General features: G+C 58.0%; 1 protein-coding gene across 5 annotated transcripts; it reads right to left on the bottom strand.

The window, feature by feature from the left end:
* Positions 1 to 21: 21 nt before the first annotated feature.
* SIDT2 (SID1 transmembrane family member 2) lies at positions 22 to 16,288 on the bottom strand. 5 transcript variants are annotated; one of them, XM_045482944.1, is made up of 28 exons: positions 15,526 to 16,048; positions 13,694 to 13,815; positions 13,231 to 13,395; positions 13,081 to 13,126; positions 12,571 to 12,672; positions 12,379 to 12,462; positions 11,569 to 11,668; positions 11,336 to 11,401; positions 10,250 to 10,343; positions 9,862 to 9,914; positions 9,500 to 9,511; positions 9,052 to 9,123; positions 8,829 to 8,900; positions 8,576 to 8,638; positions 7,632 to 7,750; positions 7,016 to 7,089; positions 6,843 to 6,909; positions 6,172 to 6,245; positions 5,930 to 6,053; positions 5,605 to 5,722; positions 4,993 to 5,129; positions 4,638 to 4,746; positions 4,293 to 4,369; positions 4,065 to 4,111; positions 3,686 to 3,791; positions 2,904 to 3,014; positions 1,539 to 1,652; positions 22 to 1,455 (listed from the first exon to the last, which is right to left on the bottom strand). In XM_045482944.1, exons 1-28 carry the CDS (start codon positions 15,706 to 15,708, stop codon positions 1,393 to 1,395), a joined length of 2,574 nt encoding a protein of 857 aa, XP_045338900.1. In that variant the 5' UTR covers positions 15,709 to 16,048; the 3' UTR covers positions 22 to 1,392. The 5 variants fall into 5 exon arrangements, with proteins under 5 accessions (XP_045338900.1, XP_045338901.1, XP_045338902.1 ...); XM_045482945.1 differs by lacking the exon at positions 9,500 to 9,511; XM_045482946.1 differs by lacking the exon at positions 8,576 to 8,638 and having other exon boundaries at positions 15,526 to 15,973.
* Between the last annotated feature and the right edge of the window lie 540 nt (positions 16,289 to 16,828).

Raw genomic sequence — 16,828 nt, 5'->3', positions numbered from 1 at the left:
AGCAAACAGGGGCCCAAGAGCTGCGTCCGGTTGTTTCTTTAATTGAATGCAGACCCATTCATAGAAAACAGAAATGCAACCATAGCATGGCAACAGACATTAAACGGAGTTCTGAAAACGGATCCAGATCCACCTCCTCTCCCCAGCCCAAGGGAGAGCTGTAAAAACAAGTTGGGCAGAATAAGACACACTCCCATCCCCAAGGCAGAGGCCTGACCTGCCCTCCCCCAGTCTTGGCATCTGGAATGGACCGGGTAGGGGAAGGGGTTCGAAGGACAGAGCAGCCAGGGGGCCCAGAGCTGGGGCGGCTCAGTGTAAACTTCAAGGTTTCATACATGTATATGTGTGTGACTAACACAAAACTTGGCCAAAGACAGGACGGAAACACCGAAGCCAGCCCCAGGTCCTAGAGTGAGGCTGGACTGGGGACATTGAGAGGAAGATCATGTCCCTTCCTGAGCCCCCTTCTAAGATAGGCACTGGGGCTCCCGCGGCTATGAGGAGACAAGAGGAGCTAGGCACCTTGTGTCCCACTCCTCTGCCCCTGGACATTCTTGGGCAGTGTCAATGGCACTGAAAGGCCCCCAGTGGGGGCTTGGCAGGACAGAGGGCCTGGAAAGAAAAAGAAGGAAAGGGGTGAACTGATCTTTCCCTCTGATCCTGGTGCCAACATCAGTCTGGGGGCTGACGAGATAGGCAGGTGACCTCTGAATTCAGTCCCTCGGCTCAAAGGCGACGCTCACACATAAGCTGACCCTTATTACTATAGAACCGGCTCCAAGCACAGGTCAAAGGGAGGAGGCAGCACTGCCTGAAGCCCCTCTTAGGCCATAGCACCAAAAGCGTGGCACCAGCTGGCCAGCCTCCAAAATCCTACAGCCCATTCATCCTGGCTGGAATGGGCAGTGATGGCAGTCAGGTATGGCCCCAAAGCGCTATGGGGCCCTGGTGCAGGACAGAGAATCAGGCCCAACCGGGCCCTGGACTGGAACTCGGGGAGAAGAAAGGGCTCGCAGTCATAGGCTCGTGGGGAGGGGAGGGACGGGCAGAACGCAAGGCATGAACTGGGCAGGGCAACACTTTCCTCCTTCCTCCTGCAGAGGAACAGACGGAGAGCCAACGGACAGGGCCCCTGAGAGGCCCTCAACACTGAGAAGCAGCAACAAGTGGCCAACATCTGGGGTCTTGCGGGAGGAGGCCTCCTTCTCAGCAGAGGGCAGCCGCCAGGCCCACCGCTGTGACTGTCCCGGGCCAAGCTTGGGCCTCGCTATCCCGCCACCACCCACACTGGGCTGCAGGGCGGGGATGCACACCCCCAGAGCTGCGGGGGCTCTGGGCAGGGAGACAGAGGAGCTCAGGGCCCCCTGAGTAAAGCGAGGGGCCTGGCTCCCACTAGAAGACATAGATCTTGTCCCGCTGCACGGTGTCCAGGTCATCGTCCAGTGTCAGCAACACCTGGGGGGCGGACGCTGAGTCAAGCACAGGCAAGGGGCCAGCCTCGGCCTCTCCCCATGCTTGGGCAGAAGAGTCTCACGTACCAGGAACGACCCGAACATGGCAATGGAGGAGAGGAAGTGCCAGATGTCATGGTCGTCAAAGAAGTCCAGGAGGATGCAGTCTCGGTTGTGTTCCCGAGACTCTGCGGGGGTTTTCTGGGGAGGAACAGGGAGAGCCGCCTGCAGACGCTGCCCACCAAGGCTGGGGCCAGACCCGTTGCCGGCTCCCTCGGGCTGCCCTGCTCCCGGCGCCAGGCAGGAGAGCACCCTCCTCTGACTCGCCCTTGCCAGTCACCTAAGAACTGGCTGTCACACGCTTCTCCCCGAGGATGCTGGCTTCTGTCCTTCCCTTTCCTTTCACTTTTACCCTCAGATTCTTCTGCCCTTTATGTAAGAGAGCACAGGGCTGAGATCACCTGGAGACGCTAGAAGGGTTCAAAAGCCTCCTAACTTGGTTCCCTGCCTTGGACTCTGCCCCCTGCTCTAATCAGTGACTCCAGGATCACTTTTTCTCCAAAGTATTATTGGTTGGTCACACAGCCCTGCTCGAGGACAACAGGAGCTATGACCTGTGGGCCATGACCTAAGGCACTCGTGGTCCTCCATGCTCACCCATAACCCTATCCAGCGAACCCTGCCCGGACATTACTGTGTCTGGGGACTGTCTGTGCCCCACGCTGAGGCCACCGAGAAGACCAGAACTGCCTTGCCCTCAGGAGCTCAGTCTTTCACTCAGCTCCCAAATTAGTGCATTCCCGGACTCCAAATCTGCCTCGTCTAGTTCTGCCTCTGTAACGTTACTCAGGTCACAGCATCTGTGGGCCACAGGGTGCTTTCTCATCACCCAGGGCCTATAAGGCCACGAGCACAGTCTGCCTCCTCCAGGAAGCTTTCCTGGATCTCCTCTGTCCTCTGCCCTCGTGTCCATTCCTCCTTCCTGTCTTGCCCATACCTTCACCTCCTATATCATATTGCAAAGAGCAGTCCAGGAATTGTTCATCTCTCTCTCTCTCTCTCTCTCTCTCGAACTAGATTTTAAGTACTTCAAAGGAAGAGACCATGCTAGACTTAGTTCTGATCACAGAATTGAAGCCTGATTCACGGCAAGTGCCTGTGAGGCAAAAGGGAGAACCTGGCATTTCTGGCTTCAAACCCCAGCTGTGCCACTCACTGGCTGTGTGACCTTGGGCAGGTCACTTGGCCTCTCTGAACTTCAGCTGCCTCATGAGTAAAATGGGGATACCTCCATGCTGGCGTACTGAAGGTTGGGAAGATTAAATGAGAAAGCAGCTGTGAAAGAGTTCAGCAGGGGCTCACAAATGGTGTTTGAAAAGAGAACTGGCCATTTGTTGGCTCACAACGAGCCTGTGGGCGACTCCCCACCTTCTTGGCAGGGTGACTACTCACCTGCCAGGTGCTGAGTCCCTGGAAGAAGAAGAAGAGGGCAAAGCCCCACACCACCGAGGTGCAGACAATGCAGAGGAGGGGGATGAGCTTGATCCGTTCCCCGCTGCGGAGCTGGGGGACAGGGGGGTGGGGGGGAGAGCAGCCTGAGGGCCAGGCCCCGGCCCGGCCTGTTCGCCAGCCTGCCCTTGATGCCACTTCCCAGCGCATAGGATGGATCCTTTAGGGAGCCATCGCAGATACACACCATCACCTGACACAGCTACACAGCTCAGTACGCCCCACACCAGCAGCCGGCATCCTCACCCCTGACGCTCACCCTGGCCAGGCCTCCGTATGTCCAGAGCCCTGCACTGGCAGGGTGGACCGGCCTGGGGGCTCTCCTTGCGCTGGATGGCACAAGGGTCCCCGGGAAGCACCTGGCCCTCGGAGGCCCCAGCCTGTGCAGACATAGTGAGCCCCACCCCCACCCCCTCTGCCCTGCGGGGGGGGGGGGGGCGAGGGGGAGGGCGAGGGGGGGCAGAGGGAGGCTCTGCCCAACTACAGCCTGCGGTGCTACCGGTTTCATGCGCCCTTCTTAGAACATGGAAGGGGCTCAGTAAATGGGTCTTTGGACACAGCTGGAGTACATGCAAGAGACCCGAGCCTTTCCCCTCCCCAAACTGGCGAAGACAGGAACGAAAAATGCCCGATCCCTCTCAGTGCTACTTGGAGGCGCGCTGCGCCCATCTCCCTCCTGCAAAAGCAGGGCAGCCGGCAGAGGAGGCCGAGCCATCCGCACTCACCTTCATGATGATGTAAAAGGCAAAGTAGAGGAGCAGGTTGCAGATGCCAATGGCCAACAAGTAGGAGGCGAAGTCATTGGGGCGCATGATGAGCCCATAGGCAGCTCTGGCAAGGGAGGAAGAGCCGGTGAAGCAGGGGAGGTCCAAGAGCGAGGAAAGGGCTCTCCCTCACTCCTACCCCACGTTTTATTATGATGTGAGGCTGGGTTCAGAGGCCCGCAGAAATTCTAGAACCCCACGTGCCGACAGCGCTCTCCTCAGCCCCCACTTCTCATGCCCAAAGTGTAGAATTTGTCCATGGCCCCCAAGGCAGCCAGTGGCTGGCCACGTCCCCAGTCGTCCGCCCAGCCAGGCTACCACGGACAATGGCCAGACTCACAGTGACCAGTTGATAATGTTGCCCATAACCAGCAGCACCATGCGGTCCTGGAGGGAAGCAGAGACACGGGGACTGAGAGAGGGGAAGAGAGACAGGGAGAAAAGTGGAAGAAGGCCCAAGTCAGCCGGTCCCCCCCTCCCCCGGGCTCTAGTTGCACCCGGGTCCCCCCACCTCCCACCAGAGGGAAGAGAGTAGATGGAGGAGGAGGGCTGGGGGCCGGGCCGGTACCACGTAGAGAGGCCCGCTGCACTGGCGGATGCAATCTGTGTAGAGCACGTGGAGGATGCGGCGGCAGATGCCCGAGTCTGCAAGAAGGGAAAGTGCTCGAGGGCCCGGGGTCCCCTCTTTCCTGGTCACCCTGGCCCGCGCCGTGTGAGAGGACCCCGGGCCTTCAGAGGGCACAGCCACGCCAACCCTCATCAAATTCCTCACTCAGTGATTCTTCCAGGGCCGCCAGCAAGAGGGCAGAACCCAAAGTCTGCTGTGAATTCAGGTCCCTGAGGCCACCAACCCCTCATTCCACAGGGCCCAGCTGGCCCCCTCTCAGGCGCTCCGCCCCGGGCAGGCCCTCACCCAGCTTCCAGCGGCCCATGTAATAGAGCTGTGTGCTGAGGAGCAGGGTGGCGATGATGTGAATGACCGAGAAGACAATCCAGAACGCTGTGTTCCCTTTGCCGAAGACCTGGGGGGGGGCGGGGGGGCACGGCGAGCAGGGCTGAGGAGGCGCTGAGGAGGCCACTCCCGCAGCCCACCCTTCCTCCCAGGGAGCAGCGCTGGCTGCCAGGCCAGATGCGGCTCTCCGAGGAGCCCAGGGAAGGCACCTCAGGGAAGCAGCAGGGATCTCTCCTGCGGGAGGTGGAGAGGGTGCGTGTGCGCGCACACGTGTGTACGTTCCCTACGGGACGAGCACAGCGGGTCAGGGCCTCACCACGCCCAGCACGGAGAAGAAGATGACGATGGCCAAGCAGGCATAGGCGCTGTAGGCACTGGCGTTGATGTCCGGGTGCCGCTTCTGGTAGAGCTTCAGCATGCACAGCCCGGCGATCATGTACATGAACGACGTGTCTGCGTCGGGGGACGTGAATGTGAGCTCAAACACACGCACTTAGCACAGACCTCCCAGCCCAGACAGTCGGGGCGGCAGAGAGCCCCTCCACCTCATTGGGGCCGCAGAGTGAGCTGGCGGTGGGCGGACTCCAGTCCCTTCACTGTCCCTCTGACACCACACTACCACCCCACTGGCTGCCACCCAGTCAGACTCCCCCTGACAACAAGGACAACTCAGTCTGAGCGCCCTGAGATCAGGGACCACATCTTAATTATGTTCATTTTCTCCGTGTTTATACACGCCTTTCCGTAGAAAACAATCAACAGATGAAGGAAATAGCACCCAGCTGCCTCTCTTCTGTAAGCGAGATGTGTGTGCACATAGGCAGCCCAGCTCTGGAATGCCTTGCAGAGCTGGGTCTGGGGGATCCCTGTGGGGGATGTGGGGATGCCGGAGGACGGTTCAGCCAGGGAAGAGGGAGGCCCCACTCACCGAACTGGAAGTTGGTATAGTTGGGGCAGACGTGATAGCAGGCACTAAGCAGCCCCTCCATCATCAGGGCTGTGCCCATGGCATAGAACAGGCCAAAGTGTTTCGGGATCCCACATTCCTATTGGGGAGAAGGAAGGGAAAGAGGAGGTGAGGTGGGAGGAGAGGTGGGAGGGAGGGAGGCAGGCAGGCAGGGACCCAGACAGGGAGAGCGGGAGAGAGGAATGGAGTGGGATGTGGGCAGGGCAGGGCAGGGCAGGGCAGGGCTGGGCTGTGCCTGCTAGAAAGGGTCTGGAGCCGAGCCCTCAGTGGGCAGATGCTCTCTCACCAGGGCATAGAGGTCATTCCGCAGCAGGGCCCGGTTGTGGTTGATCTCCCGCTGCAGGATGATGAGTAGGAATAAGAGCCCCAGCAGGATGTACCCCAGGTTGCTCAGGATGTTGTTGAAGGCGCTGGAAGGGGCGACACAGGGTGTGTTGCTTTGGCCCCGTCTTCCGGCCTCCTCCCTACCTGGGACGTGCATTGGCAGAGCCCCTGCCCCCACCCTGGCTGGCTCAAGACCATCCCCACCTGAGGTTGCCCAGCGGGTGGGCACAGAGGAAGTTGTAGTAGCAGATGTCCTGATTCCCTGTGACATTCACCACCTGCAGCAGGGCATGGGAGCACGGAGGGGCCGCTAAAGCACCTGACTCAGCCCAGAGCCCAGGTGAGAGGGAGCCAGGCCTGAGCCCATGCCACACCACCCGGCCCCATTCGAAGGGACAGGGAAGTGCCACACAACCAGCATGTGTGTGCATCCGGAGACCAGGCCAGCCCTCTTTCGCACAGTCGCTGTCCCTCCTCAGCAAGTGGGGCTAAAAATCATGGGGCGTGACCGTGACACAATTTCTTGCCCCACAGTACAGAGAAAAGGGAAGGGAAACCGAGACTTACAAAGTCTCATGACTCTTGTTGCATAAACCCTGCAACAAGCTGGGGAAGGTGCTGTCATTGAGATCATGCTGCCCCATTTTGCAGATGAAGAAACTGATGCTCTGGGAGCTTAAGTGACTTGCTCAAGATCACCCAGCTGGTGAGGCAGAGTTAGGATCTGGAACCTGAGTCCCGTGACCTGACTCGCTCCAGTGGCCCAGGCTGGGATGCTCTGCACTTCAGGCCACGTCCCAGACTGTGGCGAGGGCGAGCACGCGGCCCCACGAGGGCATGCCGCCCGGGCCCAGGGAGTCAGCCCTGCCACTCACCGTCTGGTAGGTGATCACCAGCTGCACCACGGGAAGCGCATAGAAGACAGCGATGGTGGCGATGTTCCTGAGGAGTGAGACGAGGGGCAGCAGTGAGGAGGCAGGCCAGGCCTCGAGACACCGCCACACCACCCTGCCAATAACAGGAAGGCCTGGCCGTGCCGCCCACTCACCAGAAGTAGATCTGGTACTTTTTCCGAAGGACGCGTTTATCCTTGCGTGCCAGGTCGGCCACATAGAGGTATTGCTGGGGAGAAGCTGGAGTGAGACCCGGGAGAAGTCCCCCGTGCCCAGGGGAGAGAGGGGGACAGGAGGAGCCCCCTCACACAGGCAGCAGTTCTGCCGGGCGGGGGCTCCAGGCCATCCTGTTGCTGCTGGCAGATCAGCCCGGAAGCGCTGGGGGTGGAGTCAGTTTCCCCTGAATCTATCCTGCCCCAGCTGAGCTCTTTCCCTTTGTTTCTCTCAGATGTCACCCCAGAGAGGGATGCCTGGGTGGCTCAGTCAGTTAAACGTCCAACTTTGGCTTAGGTCATGATCTCGCAGCTTGTGGGTTCAAGCCCCTGTGCTGACAGCTCGGAGCCTGGAGCCTGCTTCGGATTCTGTGTCTCCCTTTCTCTCTGCCCCTCCCCGGCTCACCCTCTGTCTCTCAAAACAACAACAACAACAACAACAACAACAACAACAACACGTTAAGATGTCACCCCAGAGGGAGATGTGCTAGGGCCCGAACACAGAATCTCCTTTCCTTGGGAAACCCATGACCCAGGGCCAGCCCGCATAGCACCAGACCTTGGTGCGAATGACGTTCTTGTCTGAATCAATGTCGGTCAATGTGTCATAGTCGTCCTCCTCCACGGAGCTCATGGAGTCCAGGCGTGGCCGAGCGCCCACAGGGTCAAGGGAGCGATCTGGGGTGGGCAGGAGGGAAGAGTTACCTGGGAGGCACAGAACCCAAGGTCTGTCCCCACCCACCTGGGGCAATTGTCACAATTACTAGGCAATGGGAAGAGGCAGATTGTGGACTGAGAGCAGGCATGGAGGTGGGCTCAGGCCCTGGGAGGAGGGACAGGGTACTCCTAAGTCCTTGAGGGAAACAAGGGTGGGCCACCCTCGAACGGGCCACCAGACAGGTACCACTCCACCCTTGCTCCCCTCACCGAACTAGGACTTCCAGGCCAGGACACTGAGCAGATCCTGGGTCCCGGACAGAAGCAGCAGGACTGAATTCGGCAGAAGTCATGCTGATTAGGTGCCCAGCCATGTGGGTTCTGAGAGGACACTGCCTTGGCCCCCGCTGGAAAAAGACCCAGTGGATTCTGGGGTGCAGGCAAGGGTGACAGGCTGCTTCTAGGAAGAGCACTTGCTCCTTCATCCTGACCTTTTCTTGTGCCTTCAGAAGCTTCTTCCTGTGACCTTGCCTGACCAAAGCCCCCGGAGGCCAGGACACGACACCCCTGCCCGTGAGCCCTACCCCGGCAGGCCAGGGAGTGAGGTGCTGGCAAACATGAGAGCGAACCAGAACATCTGGCCTGGGGGTAGCTGGGGTGCCAGCCCACCAGCATCGAGGTCAGTGCCTGCTTATCTCAAAAGGCACAAAAGCGGGCAATTATTGGCATTAGATGGGGAAGCCATGCACAAAAGCGTCTCTCCGGCCCTGGAGCCTACCGGCCCCGGTCAACTGCCCCGGCAGGAGCTGATTGGCAGAGCAGCGCCCCCCCCGCCCCCACATCTACCCATGGCAATGCACAGCTGCCGCATCTGGCCAAAGGGGAGGCGCCGCTTGAACCACTCGTGCCCTTCAAAGGAAAGGGAAAGTTACCAGGAAGTAGGGCCAAGGGAGAAAGAACGAGCAAGGAAAGGGGCAGGAAGACAGCAGCCCTTCCCCGGTTCCAGCGCCCGGCAGAAGAGGCACCCGCCCTTCACCACGTCTCACGCAGCCAGCTCCGGCCCCACGCTTCGTGGCTCTGCCCGGCAGGGCTCACTCACCCTGGTAGCTGTAGGAGAGGTCTCCAGTGCCTGAGCTGTCGACCAGCCCGTCGGTGGATCCGGAACTGTTCTCTGCGGGGAATAGTGAGCGGTGAGGCAGGTGGGAGGAGATGGGGAAGCGGGGGTCGGAAGGGGCCGGCTGCCATTGTGCCACATTGGAGGTGGAAGCCTAAGGAGGCCTGGCTGTGAGTGGGTGAGCACAGCCTTTGGTGTGGACACGTACCAAAGGAACCGTAGTTATAACCTTCATACGGGGAGCTGCCGGGGAAGGCATCGGCCAGGACCCGGGGGTTACCTGCAAAGAGAGGTCAAGGGCCCCCTTAGCTCTGGAAACAGACCGAAGCCAAAAGCCAAGAGAGAGAAGGAAGAATCCAGAGAAGAGAGACACAGAGAGGCCACGGTGGCAGCAGAGAGAACGCATCTATCCTGGCAAACACAACTCACTGCCACCACTAACAGCTGCCCCAGCCTCCCAGGTGTGTTCCAGTAGAAACACTCGCCATCATCCATCCTCGCTAAGGACAGAGAAAGGTCTAGGAATCAATGCATCTATATTAGCAGCTAGGACAGCGAGCCTCGGCCTGCCCAGGGCCCACCCAGACATCCCTGCGTGTCCCTTCCCTCCCCCGCTCTGGATTTCAGCTCCTCTGCCCATGGCACCTGGCGCTTACCAAGGAGAGAAGCTGAGAGAGAAGGTCCCAAACAGGAGGGAGGACAGACAGAGAGGGCGAAATGGAAGAAAAGGAGAGAGAATGAAAGGTTAGTAACCCCCCAGACTGTGAGCTACATCATCTGAGGCAGACAGCATAGCTAGGCCCAGAGGAAGAACCAAGGGGCAGCCATGAAGACAGCCATGTTAGGGTCACAGGTAGGGCACAATAGCCCAGCCCCATTTCCATCTGCAGAGTGTTCTTTCTCAGTCTGGACATCCAGAAGCCCCCAGCCAGCCCTTCCTCCTCCAGCCCCCGAAGGGAACCGTCCACCAAAACACAAAGCAAACTCGGCCCTCCCTGCCCAGGCCCTCTGGAGGTACCGCTTTCTGGGCAGGCTCGGTCCATGGCCACCAGAAGCGTCTTCTTCCTCTGCCTGTAGGGACAGAATCCAGAGGCAAACCAGAGGGGTGGGGCGAGGATCACTCCTTTGCTGAGCTGGCCTGCCTTCCACCCTCTCCACCCCATAACCCTGTCCTCCATCTGTGATCTGAAGGTTCCTCCCAGGCTGGGAAACAATGTGGGGTTTCCCTGCTTGGGAAGAAGGTTGAGGGGAGGGGTTGGTTTCCAGAGCAGAGGCCTCGTGAACCACGGACCCTCAAAGGGGCCTGCCTTCCTATGCCCCGCATTGGCGTGGGGCACTATCCTGGGTTGGCTCACGTCCTGCTCAACCCACCCCAGAACAGGGGGGCACCCAGCAGCCCGCTTTACCTCCAGTTCTCCCAGCAGGCCAGGAGGATGGTCAGCAGGTAGAAGGAGAGAAATATGCCCAGGCAAAAGAGCATACCACCAACATAGGCCTCGGCTGTGGGGAGGGAGGCAGGAGGGTGAGCACACCGAAGCCTTCCGACGCTGCCCGCCATGGCACACAAGGGCCCGGCCCAAGCTCTCCCCACATCTCCCCTCAAATGTAGTGACCCAGAGGGGTGAGCAGTAGGCAGCTTCCCAAATATGCCAAACTCTGACACGATTCCTGCCTTTGCTCATGTTGCTCTTCCTCAAGAACCCTACCCTGTCTTCAAACACTTTCCTTCCAAATACAGCTCGAGGACTATGTCCTCTGGGAAGGCTTCTCTGCCCTGTGTTCCCTGTGACCTGTCCTTTGCCCATCACAGGCCATCGGCACCCTGCACAGCAACAGATTCCTGTCCGCCAAACAGGAGCTCCCTGAGGACTGTAGCCAGAACGCAGCACCGGGCACATAGAAGGTGCTAGATAAATATTTGCTGAATAAAGAATCTGTAAAGAAGAGACAGTTTCTTTCCCCTCCCATCACAATCCCTTATTTTTATCTTATATTTATTTTATCTTACATTTATACTTACAAAAACCTATATTTTTATCTCATACTTATATTTTATCTTATATCTTTATACTTAGATATAGCCCAGTTTACAAAGGGCTCCATTCGATCACTCAGTAAATACTTAGTGAGTCTCACTAAGGGGCCTGGTACTTTCCTGCTAATTTTGTGCTAAACCTCACAACTTGGTGAGACTACAGGACAGATCTTATTACCTATTAGAGAGACAGAGAGACTGAGGCTCAGTGAGATTACAGGGCTCATAAGGGGCGGAGAGAGAACCAGAACTCAGTACTTCAAAAGTCAGCCACAGACTCTCAGTAGCACATCACACCAGGACCCACCTCCTGACCCTCCCCTTGTGAAGACCGCCAAGAATTCTCCCTCCTCCTACCCCATCAGTCCCCTGAGTAGGTGCGCATCACCCTTCCCATTCAGAGAACACTTCCTCCCCCAGGTCTGAGAGGAAGAGCCACTCGGCCACCCACACTCACACGTGACTGCTCGAGATACCACCACTGACAGGGTTTTTTGGCGGTGACCTTGATCAACCGGTTCATCTGGAAGCAAAATGTCAAACAAGTGGCTGCGTGGAGCTTGGTTAAAGTTTGTGGGCCCAAACCCCACATCTCATCAGCTCCACCAACCAGCCACAGAGGTTCTTCTACCTCCCAGGGAGTGACCCTGCCCTCCCCACCCTGAGCCAGGCCCAGGACACAAAAGGTACCTTCTACAAAGGGGTAGAAAGGCAAGGAACCCCCACAGGCCTGGTCTTCAGTCTTCACCACGACCACCACGTAAAAGCTATTGCTGGGGAAGTCTTTGCGCTGCAGGATGATGATGACGATGTGATGATGATGTTTTATCATCATCATCATCATCATCAAAATAATCAGTCATCAAAATCAATACATATGTGTGTATGTACACAAATATTTTTACTTGGCCCTCACAAAGACCCCTATGAGGTAAGGACTATCATCATCCCTGCTGAACAGGGATCACACTGCCTGTACGTGGTAGAGCCGAGGTTATCTGGCTTCAGAGCCCAAAACCATGACCCTCCACTATAGCCAGGTGAGCAAATATGTGTATGACCCACCATCATGGAACCCGCGGGTGCCCTTTTGCGGTCTGGGCATCAGCCGGAGAAAAGGTGGAGGGGTCCCGCTGCCTCCTACAGTTGCAAGGCTGGATGTTGTGAGGTAAACACATGTCTTCACTCTCCCTTCACCCAGCATAGGTTTTTAGCCTTTGCCAAGAGCAACACTCAGCATCAGCCAGGAGGACCCTTTTTCCTCTCTTAGCTATCATTACAGTGAATGAAGCAGATAGGACAGCCAGAAAGGATACTCTGCTCTTTCCTGCCCCCAAAGGTGATCAGGACTATGAATCAACATTCACACATATGAGAGGGCCCCAAACCTCAGGGACCGACAGGCCAAGACTAGGGTAGAAATGGGACAGGGATGAGGGAGCAAGGGTTTGGTAAGCTCATCACCTGGCCAATCTTCCACGGGGCCCATCCATTTCCTACCTGCACAGTGATGGCTGCCTTCTTGGTCATAGTCTGGTACATGCCGATGAAAGCTACATTGTTGTCCAGGTCGTAGACAGGGCACTACGTGGGGAGGGAGGGAGAGGCAAATGGGCAGGGACCTGGGCCCCGGGCCCCCTCTTTATCAGCTCTGCTACCTGCTGGCAGAGAGTAAAAGGGCAGACAGCTTACCAGGACATCCTGGATGGAGATGACTGAGCAGGGGAAGGCCTTGTTGGAGGTCACCTTGACAATCACCGAGTCCACTCCCTCTGGGAACTCGTACTTGAAGTACTGAGGGCATAGGAAGGGCAGGGAGAGCCCCATCTCATGAGGATGCTCTCTCTGGCCCTCTAGAAGGGAGCAGTGTGAATCTTCTCAGAGTTGGGCGGTAAAGGCTCTCTGGGGAGAAAGGCCCTGCCCACAAGCAGCCCTATATTCTTACATCACTCCCCTCAACCTCAGCCTGGCACTCGGGATAGCACCCCAAGAGGCAAGTAGGCAACGTGGCAGCCGGATCCCATGCCTCTGCACTTCCCCGGCTGCCTGTCCCTTACCGCCTGAGGGCCAGAGCTCCCGTTTCCAGACAGTGCCGCCACGGTGTGTACAGCCAACAGGAGACTCTCGGCAGAGCCTGCCGACCGCTCCCCCTCCCACGTGCCCAAGTCTCCTCCTGAGGGCTGGTCGACAGGGAGATCTTACCTGGGGCTGGGCTGCTGTGGTATTGAAGCTAAACTGCTCCCCGGTCCTGGAGGGAGAAGAATCCCCCCCACCCCCCTGCCACGGTCACTCCCAGAGCTCGGGAAGGAGGCCAGTCCCGTCCCGTGGTCCCCTTGCATCTCCCCTGCAGACCTGAGCACGAAGTCGTCCATTCGGCTGACCCGGAGCTGGTATGTGGTGTTGACTGGTGACAGGGTGGAGACATCCACGTAGAAGAACTGGACCTCGGACTCATTCTTGGTGGGGGGCTGACACAACGTTCGCTCCACTTTTTGGTAGAGGTACTTTCGCTGATACCTACAGCCCAAAGCAGAAAGTCAGGATGCTAATACTGCCCCAGCCAGCAAACCTCTCCAAGGGAGCAAGGCCCCAGTTCCTCCACTCTGGTTTCCAACTTCTCCCTACTCCTACCCCAACCAGGCTGGCAAGCTCCAGGCTGGCTGGCTTGGCCACTGACCAGCCCCTGGTTGGGAATGGGGAGGAGAAACAGAGGGACTCCTGGGTGGTCTGAGGCCCTGGACAAGGCCCTGGGTGAGGCTTTGGGCCTGGCCTGGCCTAGGCCTACCCCCCTCCCTGATCCCCGGGTCCTACTCACAGCCCTCGCAGGATTAGGGGCACCTGGAAGGACACCACAGCCTCCTTCTGGCGGACCACAAACAGCAAAGGAGCCCCCTTCTGCTTGTTCAGGACATTCACAGACACGCGCACGCCTTCCGTCTGCAGAATGACATGGAAACGCCCCTCAGTCAAGCCCACGATGTCTCCACCTCTGCCACCCGGGACACATGGCTCCAGAGACTGTGAGCCCTGCCCTACGTCATGCCAACTGCTCTGCTCTTTCCCTATCCTGGTCAGGCTGGGGAGCTACAGCTATGCCCTTTCTTCTCCCAGAGCAGCCCCAGGCTCCAGGAGGGATTATCACTGAGTTAGAGGACAGGGTCTTAGAAGAGGCCTGGTCCCGGATGGCAGGGATGTGCAGGGACAACAGGAGTCACGAAACTTCAGGGCCTCACTTCCCAACAGGAAACTCAATGGAGGCCTCGGGCACCCCCAGGATACCCCATACCTATCCATGTTCGTGGGATGCACACGCCTGCACACACGTGTGCATGCGCACACAGGGACACAGGAGAGCAAGAAGTGCTCCTCGGTTTTCTTCTGTGTGAGCCAGGAAGCTCCCATTCAACAACCAATCTGGAGGCCAGAGCCAGTGGGGAGGTGGGGAAACAGACTGTTGAAAAGCTAAGAGAGCCAAGCTCTATCCCTAGCTCTGACCGAGGGCGAGAGCGGTGGAGAAGTCACTTCACACCTCCTAGACTCAATTTCCCCCTCTGTAAAACGGAGACATTCTTGTTCTTGGCACATGGAGGAAAGTACCTAGAACGGTGGGAGCTTAAAGAAAAATAATAAAACTAAATAAATCCTGGCAATGCTTGTCCCTGGGCTGCTGAGACCCAAGCCCTAGGGTGGCATTTCCCTGAGGGGTAGAGATCACAACTCTCAGGATGACCCCAGAAAGAAAGGACTCTAAGCAGGAGGAGATCAAACTTCAGAGAAACAGGCCCTGAAGGCAGATCCTGGCCTGCCACAGAAAGCAAATCCCTCCCTATTCTGAGACATAGCCAGACTCCCACTCTCAGTTCTACGGCTTCTTAGTAAACCCAATCATGGGAGAGAGTTGGACAGGAGACCATAGAGCCAGGCTGCAAGAATTCTCCAAATCTCAGCCCTGCCCCCGGGGTCTAGACTTCCCAGATCTAGCTACGACCATACTTAACTCATAGCTGGGAAAAAAATGAAACAGAAAGTCAGAGTGAGGTAGATTCCCTACTGGAGACAAACTCCCTCTCTCCTCCCATCCAACTTGGAGTTGACCTTATCTCCACCACCTTCAATTTACAAGGCCATCTGGCTTTCTAAGGCAGAAAGAGGGCTGAGAGGGTCCCAGCTTTACAGCAGCCTGAGAAGTCCCACATTTGTCTTCCTGGGGAATCTCAGCTATAACTTGCCTGAGCAGAGCCTTTCAGAAGGCCTGTCTCATCTCCTTAGGGTTTCCTGGGCCAAGCCCAGTAGTTAGCCTGCTTCCCCCTGCACCCAGCCCAGCCCTGAATGGGCTGTCCCATTCTGGGTGTTGGGTAGGGTACAGGCCAGTACTGCTCAGACCACAGCTGGTGGAAAGGGGGGGGGGGGCGGGGAGTCAACGAGAAGATGGGAAGGAGACAACTTTAGAAACTGTCCAGTGGGAGCTTCAGAGAGACTGGTGGGAAAGCAAGGAGGACTGGTCCAGAGAGTCCAGTGCCTTTCTGGGAAAAGGAAACCCAGTGGGGCGGCACGTTCATGGGCCTCCTTAAAGAGCATGGACTGACTCTCAGAGCCCTGGTCTGCTCAACCACTCACCACCAGCCCCCAGCCCAGCCCGGCCCTCACCCGGTTTCGGGTCACAGTGTGGTTGAAGGTATAGATGTTGACCAGCTCGCTGTTGACCTCGTCCACGTAGGTGCGCTCAAACTCGGCATCTTTCTGCGAGACGTTCTTGGGCCCCAGAACCCACAGATGGCTCTCGACCGAGGCCACCAAGAACGCCAAGAAGGGCAAGCCCAGAACGAACATGGCCCCGGCAAGGCGGCGGTGGCGGCGGCAGCGGTGGTGGCGGGGGCGGCGACAGGCGACAGGACACCTCCGGGACGGGTTGCGGCTCCGTCCGCAGCTTCCAGCATCGCACCAGGACCAGAACTTTAACCCCGGCCTGAGATTAGGAAACGTCCCCTCCCCAGAGCCGCAGAGACGCTCCCAGGGGGCCCGACAGGGAGGGGCGGCGGGAGAGGGGGTGGGGGTGTGGGGTACGGGTCAGCTCGCGAGGGGCTGAGCGCGGCCCGGAGACCTTGCGGCGGCCAGCCAGGGCCGCGAGAGCCAGGGGGCGGCTGGTTGCTGGGAGCTTGGAGACGCCGGGAAAGGGGAGGGAGGAAGGGAGGGAATCCGGCGGCGGGGGCAGCCGGGAAGGGAGGAGTGTCTGAGGGTGAGGAGCGTGACAGGCGGCAGCGACCGGACGCCGGGAGGCGCGGCGAGTTTTCTGGGGCGCGGGCCCTTTAAGGGCGGGCGGCCGTCGCGGCCCCGGTGCTCGCAACTCGGGAGAGTGTGCGGCGCCGCGAGGCGGTAAACAGCAGGGTAGCCGGCCGCTTGCTGACGTCAGGGGAAACTGACACAGATTTAAAGGGCCGAGTCCCGGATTGGGCCTTAAAGGCGCCGCAGCTCTCCAGCTGGAAGGCGCCACCAACTCCTCCTCTTTCGTAATCCTGCCCGTCTGTGAAAGATCACTTTGGTTGGAATGTACGGATGTTTCCGTGAAGGATCTCCGAGTGTTGGATTCTTGTTGACAAAGTCTTCTTTGTGCTCAAACCTAAGGATCCACCTCCACCCTCACTGCCTTTACTACCAACATGCTCCATCCCTGGGCCATTTTTTTTCTTCTGGGGAGTTAAGAAAGGAAGACCTCAAAGAATTAGGAAACCAGACGGGCGCCTTCCCGGTGAGGGACGGCTGAGGCAGAACTACAGAAGTACCCCTGTGTACTCTCACCTTGCATTGCAGCGTCTGGGAAGCTTGCAGGGCTGTTTCTCCTCCTCTCTGCAGAGGCGGCTAAAAAGCTAATTGAGAGATAGTTTACTATACTTTCAGTATAAACTGATGAAAACTTCTCTACAAAATATTTTGGCACTGCGTTTCAAGTTTA

This window comes from Leopardus geoffroyi, chromosome D1 (genome assembly GCF_018350155.1).
Source record: "Leopardus geoffroyi isolate Oge1 chromosome D1, O.geoffroyi_Oge1_pat1.0, whole genome shotgun sequence".
Classification (NCBI taxonomy): Eukaryota; Metazoa; Chordata; class Mammalia; order Carnivora; family Felidae; genus Leopardus; species Leopardus geoffroyi.
The sequence above is the reverse complement of the archived record's forward strand: the minus strand, read 5'-3'. Positions and strand labels throughout refer to the sequence as shown.

Bases quoted from the DNA above. Each gene is read 5' to 3' on its own strand.
- SIDT2 (XM_045482944.1), bottom strand. From the start codon at position 15,708: ATGTTCGTTCTGGGCTTGCCCTTCTTGGCGTTCTTGGTGGCCTCGGTC. The intron at 8,639-8,828 runs GTGAGTGAGCCC...TTTCCTTTGAAG, and splicing joins CCTCTCCTACAGCTACCAGG to GGCACGAGTGGTTCAAGCGG. The intron at 7,090-7,631 runs GTCTGGTGCTAT...GCTTCTCCCCAG, and splicing joins AGAACGTCATTCGCACCAAG to CAATACCTCTATGTGGCCGA.